Source organism: Tinamus guttatus, unplaced genomic scaffold, assembly GCF_059628265.1.
Source record: "Tinamus guttatus ecotype Peru unplaced genomic scaffold, ASM5962826v1 Tinamus_guttatus_pri_ptg000125l, whole genome shotgun sequence".
Classification (NCBI taxonomy): domain Eukaryota; kingdom Metazoa; phylum Chordata; class Aves; order Tinamiformes; family Tinamidae; genus Tinamus; species Tinamus guttatus.
Genome location: NW_028288659.1, coordinates 7,021,908 through 7,032,509, shown reverse-complemented (window position 1 = coordinate 7,032,509; position 10,602 = coordinate 7,021,908). Strand labels below are relative to the sequence as shown.

At 53.9% G+C, this 10,602-nt stretch overlaps 2 protein-coding genes across 2 annotated transcripts in view; one reads left to right on the top strand and one right to left on the bottom strand.

Annotated features, from left to right (window-relative positions):
* Positions 1–263: 263 nt before the first annotated feature.
* On the bottom strand, positions 264–957 carry ASCL1 (achaete-scute family bHLH transcription factor 1). The gene has a single exon (XM_088521535.1). The coding sequence runs from the start codon at positions 955–957 to the stop codon at positions 298–300; it is 660 nt and encodes a 219-aa protein (XP_088377661.1). The 3' UTR covers positions 264–297.
* An 8,555-nt stretch (positions 958–9,512) lies between these two features.
* The window catches only part of PAH (phenylalanine hydroxylase), a 40,208-nt gene continuing 39,118 nt past the window's right edge, over positions 9,513–10,602 (top strand). Inside the window, exon 1 of the mRNA XM_088521632.1 lies at positions 9,513–9,575. Within this exon, the coding sequence (XP_088377758.1) occupies positions 9,540–9,575 (36 nt within the window). The 5' untranslated portion in view covers positions 9,513–9,539. The remainder of the gene's footprint in view (positions 9,576–10,602) is intronic.

Sequence of the window (10,602 nt, the reverse complement as noted above, 5' to 3'; positions counted from 1 at the left end):
CTCCGACGGCGGGGGAGCGGGAAATGCAACAGGTTTTTCTGTTTTGTTTTTGTCTCTGCGTGTGTCTGTGTTTTTCTCTGCGATACATAGCGTTTCTTTTCTTTTTCTTTTTTTTTTTTCTCCTTTTCCCCCCTTTTGCAAATGCCCTGTAACAATAAAAATAAAAAGAGAGAGGAGGTGAGCGGCGCGCAGGGAGCAAAGAAGGCGCCGCCCGCGCTCAGCCCCCCGCCCGGCGCCCCCGGCCCCGCGGGCGCGCACCCACCTGCGGCGCGGAGGGGGGGCGCGGGGCGGCGGCGCTCAGAACCAGCTGGTGAAGTCGAGCAGCTCCTGCTCCTCGGGGCTGAGCGGGTCGTAGGAGGCCTCGTCGGAGGAGTAGGAGGAGACGGGCGAGCCCGCCATGGAGTTCATGTCGTGAGAGTAGCTGGGCGAGATGGTGGGCGAGAGCACGCCGGCCTGGAAGGCGGCGCTCACGGCGTCGTGCTCGTCCAGCAGCTGCTGCAGGGCGCGGATGTACTCGACGGCGGAGCGCAGCGTCTCCACCTTGCTCATCTTCTTGTTGGCGGCGCCGTTGGGGACGTGCTCGCGCAGCGTGGCGAAGCCCAGGTTGACGAGCTTGACGCGGTTGCGCTCGCGCTCGTTGCGCCGCGCCACGGCGGCGGGCTGCTGCTGCGGCAGGCTGTAGCCGAAGCCGCTGAAGTTGAGGCGCCGCTTGCAGCGCATGAGCTCCGGCGAGGCCGAGCGCTGCCGCTTGGCGGCCCGCGGAGCCGCCGTCCCCGCCGCCGCCGCCTTGGCCGCCGGCGAGGGCTGCGCGCCCGGCGGGCTCAGCTGCGGCGGCCCCGGCGGCGCGGCCCCGGCGGCGGCGGCGGCCGCCACGGCGGCGGCGAAGAAGCAGGCGGGCTGCAGGAAGGGCGGCTGCCCCGCGCCGCTGGCCATGCCCGCCGCGCTGCCGCTGGCCATGGGCGCTGCCCCGGCGGCGGCGCCCGCCCGCAGAGCGGCGGACGGGCTCGCGTGGCCCGTGTCCCCTTCTCCCGAGCGGCCCCCCTCGAGCGCGCTCAGCGAGGGAGGAAGGCTGGGGAGGGGGAGCAGATGGGGGGAGCTACGTCCCTCGGTGTTTGAAATTGGAGGGGGAAGAACGGGGGGAAAAAAAAAAGAAGGAAAAAATTGAAAAAGAAAAAATTAAAAGAAAAATGAAAAAAAAGGAAAATTTTTAAAAATAGAAATATATATCTATCTCTCTCTATATATAAAGGAGGGCAAGCGGGAATAAGGAGGAAAGGGGCCGCGGCAACAAAAGGGAGCGGGCGGTGGATGCGCGGCGCGCAGGCGGCTCTGCCCGCCCCCTCCTCGCGCTCGCTCCGTGTCGCTGCGCGCGGCGGGCTGCGGGGAGGCTCGTGGCGCTCGCGTGTGCGCGGCCCGCCCTGCAAAGCCCCTCTTGCAAAAAAGTGCCTGGGGATTGTGTCTCTTATAAGGGGGCGGACGGGGCTCGCCCCCCCACCCCCCTTTCCTCTCCTACACACACACACGCGCGCGCGCCCCCCGCGGGTCGTCCCCCCCTCCGCACCCCCCCCGTGTCCCCCTCCCCTTTTCCGCACACACTCTGCACCTTGCGCCGTCCACGCTCCCCTGCCTTTGCAGTGAGTGACCGCGGGCCGGGCGGCGCCGCCGCCTTTTCAACGCGGGGGGGAAAACCCAGCGCACACACACACACACACACACACACATGCCCGGAGCCCCCGGCGCACACGCGCTGGCCCCGGCGCCGCCCCGCCTCCCCGGCCGCCCCCCCGGCGCCCCCCTGGCCCTCGCCCGCCGCCCCCGCCGCTCGCGGGTTTGTTGTTGCAAGTGCGTGCGCCCGGCGCGTGCCGCGCTCCCGGCCCTGAGCAAACAGCCGCGCCGGGGGGGCCCCGGCCAGCCCGGCCCGACGGGGCGGAGCGCGGCGCGGCGCGGCGGCCGCGCGTGGGACGCCCCGCGGATGGCGGAGGGGGCAGCGCGGTGCCGGGGGAGGGAGGGGGGACACGGAGCGGCGGCTGGACGACGAGTGCCCAGAGGCGCTGCGGGCATCGTCCGGTGCGGCGCGATGAGGGAGCCCCGGGGCCGGAGTGGCTCCCCGGGGGAGGTGGGAGGCGGGGGGCGGCCGCGGGAGCCTCCGCAAGCGGGAGAGCCTCCGCCGCGCTCGCCTGCCCGTGCGCTGCGGCCGCTCGCCTGGATGCGGCCGACGGGGCGGGCAGCGGGTCCCGTCCGCCCGCCGGGAAAGCGGAGCCCGCGCCGGCCCCGGCCGACCCCGTGTGTGCAGAGACTCCCCGCTTTTCCACGGGCTTCTGGGAGACCTCGGGATGCCTCGGGAGTCGCTCAGCAACTTAAGACAGTGCGGCGGGACTCAGTGCCCCAGCTCTCCCAGACCGCCCCGTCCGGGGCTCCTCTCTGCCTCCGCAGAGGAGCTGCCCCGCGGATCGCGGCGCGGGGAGCCACGCAGGCTGCGCGGCCGCTCTCGGCCGCCTTCCCGCCTTGCAGCCTGCAGGGCGAGGACCAGCAACACAGTCCCTCGTGCCCCGGTGCACGGGTGCACCGGCCTGGGGGGTCGGGAACCAGCTCCGTGTCAGGGCCGCTGGCCCGGTCCCTCCGTGGCCGCGCTGATGTCTCTATTAGCTGCCGCGAGGGCGAGGCGCGGAGTCGGGGCTCCTCTTGCTGTCCGAGCCCCCCGCCCCGCTCCAGGGCCGCCCCGTCGGGGAGGCTGAGAGCCCCGCTGCCTCCGCGGGTGCGGACGGGCAGTGGCGCCGCGGAGAAGGACCACACGGGGTCCCACTGCCGAGGGCAGGTCCTCGTCCCGGGGTGAGGGGAAAGTCCCAGTTCGGGTGTCAGTGGAAATGAGTGCAAAGATCAGCCCTTCTCCTGGCCTCAGCTACCACAGTCTGGAGCTATAGAGATCCCCTCTTCAGCCAGCACACTGGGTCTTGGGCCCAGGCTGGGCCTGAGGCTTTAAAAGAGTGACAGTGATATTGTGTTAACATGCAGCTATTAACTATTCTTTCAGTCACTTTTAAAATGGTGTAATTTAATACCATGTGTGGCAGAAAAATGGAGGTAAGTCTGTCTGGTGTAGCCTTTATCATACCTTATCTTTAAGGAACCTCTTAAACAACCACTGAATTGCCCTCTAGTTTTATCTTGGCTGTTTGCACGTATGTGAAATATATTAACTGGTTTTAACCTATCCTACATGGGACAACCAGACCCCGGTGTGATACATTTGCTGTTATTCTCTGTGCAGAGAGAGTTGCTGCCTTCAGTTACCAGTCTTCCTTCATCCAAGAAGCTCCCACATCTGAATCAGAACCGTCCATGCTGGAAGCGGCTGGCGCATCATCTGCTCAATGCTGTGACATCACTGGAATAAGGATACAGCAAGGAAAGAGCACTGGGAGTCACATCTCAGTGCTTCAGGAAGTGGCTATAGAGAGAATGAAATAAACTGCCAAATTAATTGCAACTCCGTAACCTATATGAGTAGGCAAGAGTAATTTTTCTGGAGAGGACCATGCTCAAAACTGTCATGGATACACCACAGTAGTGATTTTTCTCCTCCTTTTCCTAAATGGTAGAAGGAGATCAATATTTCTACGTGCCTTGTCGAATCTCAGAGGCCTTTGAACGACATCTTAAAAAAGACGTAAGACTCAGAGGTCACTGAGCATAACTCACGTATGGTTTTACTCTATAGCTCTGTCCTTTCTGGGCTTCCTCTGGCTCTGTTTCCTCCCCTTTGCTGAGCACTTCTCTTGCCATTCGCTTCTGCCATCAGAGTGCCACAGATTTATCCCTCGCGTTGGCTAAGGTATTGCCCATCTTGCCAGCTTCCTGGGCCGCTCATTTCATAGAATAAGGGATCTGTGACTGCTAGATTTATAGATAACAGGTATTGTTTCAAGGTCTCCCCTGCCTCTGTCCACGCATAAGCACAATCCTGCACCTGCACAGTGAAATTTTTAATTCTAGCGTAATGATAAATGGCCCTTGCCCTTTTCACTAGGCTTTTTTTTTCTTTTTCTTTCTTTCTTTTTTTTAATCTTAAACTGTCATTATTTTATAGCAGCCTTTTTGTGTGCCTAAATTGTAGCCACACTCATGAGGTCTTTTGAAGTCCTTGCTTTTTTTTTTTTTTTTAAATAAAAAACTTTGGTATGCCTTTTTCGCCCCCTTTCTTTTCTGTTTTCTTTTCGTTTTTTTTTTTTCTTTTTTTTTTTTAAAGGCCATTTACGTTATGATTAAATGTGTCTTGGAAAAGCAGAACGAAAGTCGTTAATCTATATAGATCTTCAAAGAATCGATACATTCGGGACTTCTGTAGGATTTGTTACACTCCATTTTGTTACAGTAGGCAGCTCGTCTGGATTTGGGCACATGTGTTTCTCTCCCTCCCCTCGTCCCCCCCTCTTCTTCCAGCTTCCCCCCCAAGAGTGAAAATAAAGTAAAAGGTCTTTCATGGTAAACAAAACCAGCTTATTCTCCACATAGAACACATGAATAGCAGGAAAAAAAACTTACAATAAATGGTGCATTTTTTTCTCTGCTGGGTATAGCATTCAAGATCAGTCCAGTATTCAAGAAGCAGTCCATTTTTTGCTCAGCAAGAGAGTTTAGAAAAGAAGCGTGGGGTCTATTCAAGGATCTTTTCCCCCTTCACAATTGCTGGGCTTTATGAAACCTATCTTCCATGCCTTGTCAGAGTATTTCTGGGGACCAATTAGTGCTTTGTTGCAAGGCTTCTTTGCTGAATCTTTGAGCAGCAAGAAAAAGCTCTCTTGAGTCTCCCCTTATTTTGACTATTTCAGTCATTACTCAGTGTAATAATTAATATGACAACTGGACGCTGAAGTTTGTATAGAAACACCTCGGCTGCAGGAGAGAGCGTGCAGTGGGTGGTAACAAGCTACAGATCAGACTGAGAAGCCACACACACAAGAGAAAAAAAAAAGAAAGAAAGAAAAAAAAAGAGAGGGGGAGAGAGAATAATAAATTAAAAGAAAGAGAGAAAGAGTAAAGATAAATAAATAGTTGGCACAACCTGAAGAAACATCATACAAACTTGGAAGGAATTAAAAAAAAGGCAATTATAAGAAATAGAGAGCGGACTCTAGAGAAGTAAACTTATTTTGAAACACTTTCTATATATACATATATATATACATAAAATTTCCAACATTTTGCCACCCTCTGAATACAGCAAAGGGTTTTTTGTTTGTTTGTTTGTTTGTTTGTTTTTTTCTTCGCCCTGGCAAGTATTCCTCAGAGTTTTGTTGTTGTTGAGTTTGAGCATATGCTTACACTTTTGGATACTTGGTAAACTTTAACGTCTCTTCTTACGTGTCCCTTTAGTGAAGTAAGGTCTTCAAAGTATTAAACTGTGAGGACAAGTAATTATTTCTTAATCCCGGGGCACGGAGGCGGAAGGGGGGCGTTGAGGCCAGCAGTTGGGACCGCAAGTTTTAAGTTTCTTAGTGTTGCATCCTCTACAGGAGGAATAAAGACCGTGTCCCAAGAAGAAGAAGAAATAAAAATGACGTTTGACCGGGGACACCGCGGAATTCTCCTTGAAAGGCTCCTTGCGATGAGTGCTTCTCACTTTGGAGACGCTTCTTGGGCTGCCAATTAGGGCATAATAAATAATTAGAGGTTTTAAGCGCGTTAGATACAGCTCATGCTAATGAGCTGCACCAGCTCCTGTGCTAACCTGAAGTGACAGTTTGCATATAGGGTTGCGGGAGGGAAAGAAGCCGCCGCCGAAGTGGCCCCATCCTCTGGTCGCCGTCCTCCCCCTCGAGCCCGCGGCGCCCTCTCCCGGCTGCTGCTTCCCGGCTTTCCGCGGCTTTCCGCGCCGCGCAGCACCGCGCAGCGCCGGGTGATGGGCGGCCCCGCGGCCCCGGCCCCTGCGGCCACGCGTGGCGGCGCGTCCATCACCGCTACCCGCGCTGGGACCCCCCCGGGGTCCCTCCCCGCGTCCCCGTGCCCGGTCTAGGCAGAGCGGAGGTGGCCGTAGCCCTGCGGCGGGCGGGGGAGACGCGTTTGGGCAATACCCCCGGTAAGGGGCGGGGGTGCCGGGCCCGCCGCGGCTCCGCGGGGACACAGTGCCACCTCCCGGCCAGCCCCGGCCTGGCCCCTGCGCCGGGGGAGCCAGAGGAGGCCCCCGAAACGCGCTGGTCGGGGCGGGGACGTTGCAGGAGCCCGGCTCCCGAGGAGAGGGCAATGTGCATATACAGGCAGGGGTTGCTTTATTTTGTTTTATTTTATTTTATTTTATTTTATTTTATTTTATTTTATTTTATTTTATTTTATTTTATTTTATTTTATTTTATTTTACTTCACTTCACTTTCTTTTACTTTCTTTTACTTTTTGCAATTGGGTTGTGTCTCGGGATGTGAGGAAACGCAGCCCAGTTGGTGATACTTACTCAGTCTTGATTGGCACAGTTTTCCGGAGCTTCGTGGCTTCTTTTTTTTTTTTTTTTTTTTAAACTAGACCGGCCTCTCCCCATGTCTCATGGCTCCCTCAAACTGCCTGCTGCCTGGAGCACCCTGGGCCAGCTGGAAAGGCAGCAAGTGTCAGTCAGGCAGATATAGCCCCAGTTTCCTTGTGTGGGCACGAACAGTGTCATCCGGGCCCAAAAACTCAGCAGTCCCAGGAAAACTGCCTTTCTTTAAACACTGGCTGAAGGGAAAGAGCAGTCTGGAAAGCAGCCAAAGTCCGTGGCCCTTTGAACCCATGTGGTGCCAGCCAGGGGAACCAGCCAACCTGCAATGTGAAGAGCCAGGGCTATGTGTGCGTGTTACTGGGGGAGACGAGGTGTTTTTAGACAGAGCAATATCTGCAGTATCTGACACCAGCAAATATCCCTAGGTAGTTGCAAGGAATGGGTCATGCAGCACTTGAGGGACTCAAGCAAGAGCAACAGAGCCCAATATGAGGGAGCTCAGCCCGGGGCCAGGAAGGAGGCACGTGGGGCAACTTGAACCCAAGAGGGAAATCCCGGTTTGATCAGCGAAGTTGCAGCAGTGGGAAGGACCCCCGCCTCGTGTGCGGGACAATTGCTTCAAAGGGGACAGGTCAGCACGGGCAGTGTGGACTCTGAAATGGTCTCAAGGTGAACACTACTGATGCAACTGTGTGTTCATACTGGTAACGGCACTGGAGTGATTCCTGGAGCATAACCTTGCCTACACACAAACACAAAGACACTATTCTTTGCCCCAAAAAGAGAGGATTTTTTGGGAATCCGTCTTGGCAAGAAGGAGCTTTGTTTCCTCAACCAGTGCATTTTGCTACCAGGACACCTCTGAAGGTCCAGAATAAGGAGACAGCTGAAGGAGACAGTCTGAATGAAACAGCTCCGTTCTGAAGGCCAATGATACCACACTGGTGATATTATTATGGTTAGGTAGCAATAAGAGTAAGAGATAAGTTTGTAATATACATTGGAAAAGCAGGGGGTGAGAGGAGTCAAAAATAGTGAATTAGAAGTATTTGAAGTGAGCAGTATTTTGGAAACCCAGAATTTTACTTTGCCACTTATGTTAGGGTAGAGGGAGCAGAGGGTGTAATGCAGAAGAACAGGGGAGGAAGGATGGAAGAAAGGAAAGAGGCTAAATGCATGTACAAAAGCCACAGAGAAGGAAAAAAGATACATCAAAGAAAAGAGAAAGGTGAAAAGAGAAAGAAAGAGAATGATAAAGGAAGGAACAAACAAAATAACAAAACTTTCCTAGTTTATGAATTTGGAGTTGGCAAATGAGAACAGTTGTTAGAAACAGTCTTATTCTGTGCTAGGACTGTGATAACCGATGTCACGTCCATCCTCATTTTGCTACTTTTATCTCAAAGCCTCCCTCGATGCCTCTGTGGCAGTGAACAGGCTTGTGTCAGGTGCGGTACAAAAGCAGGGTAAAAAATGCCTCCCTTAATGAGCTTTATAGTTTATATATGTAGCTTTATAGCTGGGCATTTCAAACCCAATAGTTTCTGGCAAAAAGTGAAGTTAATCTGCATTTTCCCCTGCTTCCCCCTGCCTTTACCCCAACACACTGTTGTGGTGCCAGGAGGAGCACAGGGTCATGGTCGCATCATGTTGGCTGACCTGACAGCTCACATCATAGGTTTGCTGTTCAGTCAAGACAACGATTTGCTAGCTCTGGTGGTAGTCACAGGATGCATATACAAGCAATGCTCTGAAGAAGGTACATAACTCATTTTAGAGGCACTCTATACAGAAGATGATTTCAGCGGCCTGGATGCTGACAGCAACATCATGGAGTTCAACACAGGTTTGGATGGAGGTTGTTGAAACTGGCTCAGTTCAGCTCATCTACTAAGAGGCTAAGGGAGTTTGGTAGCTGCCAGATTTTGTTAAGTACAGCTAATTCATAGTGGCTCATTAGAACTGGCCAAACTTGATTAGCTCTTGTGCACTCAGTGGAACTTCCATCAGGGCTGGAAGCACTGTCAAGAGACTGTCCCTATATACTGCAGGAGTTACCTTCACCACAAAATACAGCCAGATTACCTGCCTCGATGCTGCTAGTTTTAGTGTAGGCTTCATCCTTCTGGATACAAGACATACCTTGGACAATTTTTATTTTTAACCTGCTGTTTGATACTGGGCTATGGATTTCCATCATTCCCCCACACTCTTTGGTGACTCTTTCCCAGCCAAGCCTGGACTGTTTTATACCAACCTCTTGCCAGGTTACCTCTTTTTGAACTCATCCACAAGCCTCACTTCATATTCCCCTTGTTGCATTTTCCATGGCTAACACTATGTGCAAGCTCATGCAAGCTCTCTGCAGTCCTTTTGCATCCTCATGTCCTCTCCTCCTGCTCTAATCATTTCTTCCTTGCTCCCTTTTCTCCTTCCTGTGTCTCAGTGTGAGATCTATGCAGCTAAGTCTTGGCTCATGCCTCCTTTCAAATGGGCTGTTGTCTGCAACGTTTGGCACGTGGAGCTCAGCCCCCTGCTCTCTAGCCTCTCGGACGCAGGCCCGAAGGTGTCACTAAATGATAAGCCTCTGCCCCATACCACAGCCTTCCCCCATGGCAGAGCCCACCGGGTGGGCTCCCACAGCTGGCCCCCGCACAACCCATCATCTCCAATCCGATGCTAACCCCTCCAGCACTGTCTTGAAACCCACAAAGCTGGGGCTCGCAGCGAGGCGAGCGGCGGGCAGGGCTGCATGGCTGGAGGTGGTGCCACCAGCCCACGCTGCTTGCTGCGGGAACGGCAGAGCGCTGGAGCGGCTCCGTGCACCCCGCTGGAGGGGCTCGCGGCAAGGCCGGCACGGGTGCCAGCGCGGACGGGGGGCGGACGGGGGGCGGCAGGGAGAACGCCCTCTTGGCACCCATGCCGGGGGGGCGGGAGTTGCAGGAGGGGGGAAGAGGGTGGTTTTGCCTCCTGTGCTCTGCTTTAAATACCTTTGCCCAGAGCTCAGGCCACGCCGGTGAGGCTTTGCCTGCAGCAGGAGGAAGGGGGCCTGGGCATCGCTGCCTTCGCACCATGGACGCGCAGCACTGCAAAATGAACGGTGACCCCGTGCAGGTAAGCTGCGGGGCCCAGGCACCCGCTCCTTGCAGCTGGGCAGGTGTTGGGGGCTGCTTACCTCCTCCTGTGCCCTCCCTTCCTCCCGTGCTCGCAAGTCTTGCCCCACGCAAGCAGCATGTCCTGTGGCGGGAGGAGAGGACGCTCCCGACGTGAGGCTTTGCAGTGCTTGGTTTCCACTGTTCTCTCTTCTGGCTGCCGGCATCCTTCCCTGTTGCTAATTGTGCTTGCAGATGTGCAGCACCAACAAAAGGGAACACTGCAAGAGTGGAAATAAAAGAGAGTGACAGAGCAGAGCCAGGAGACCATTACAGATGTGGTCATACATATACGGCAACTAGAAGCAGCAGCAGCAAGGACCAGCAACTAATTAGAGGTCTCTTAAACAGAAGAGGACTCTCTTCTGCTAATAGAAAGCAGCTCTTTCTGATGGAACTATTTGTTACATTCTGCAGCATTGACATCTCCCCCCACACTTTTTCTTTTAAGGTTTACTGACTTTGAGCCTTCTGCTTTGGAAAATAGAGGACTGCCTACTGAAGCCCAGGCCTTTAAATTACAGGCTCTAGACAGTGCAGGAGTGGGTGACAGATGTGTAGCTTGAGGCCAGCATGGTTAATTATTAGGCCAAATTCTGCACATATTTGTCTTATGCAGTGCCACTGCAGCTAGATACAAACTGCAGAAGATATAGAAAAATGACTTCTGTTTCTACCAGCTTTTAAGAGCAGTCAAGAAAGCCTAGTTTCCTGCTGCTTTATGTGCTCAGACTGAACACCCATGCAGGTCTCACCTTGATATTTTTTAATCTTGTTTCTTTTTTTGGTCCCAGTGGGTCTATGGGATTTGAGAATCCAAATGCCTTGGGAAATCTGACTCTAAGTGACTTAGAAACTATGCCATTTTCAGACGTGACTGTGGATCCTTAATTTATTTGAAATTTATGTTTTTCTCTCACTTTTCTCCCTATTATTTTATAGCTGTAGTAAGTCTGGAATTTAACATGGGTAGATGACGTTTT

Coding starts and splice junctions, on each gene's coding strand:
- ASCL1 (XM_088521535.1), bottom strand. CDS start 957: ATGGCCAGCGGCAGCGCGGCGGGCATGGCCAGCGGCGCGGGGCAGCCG.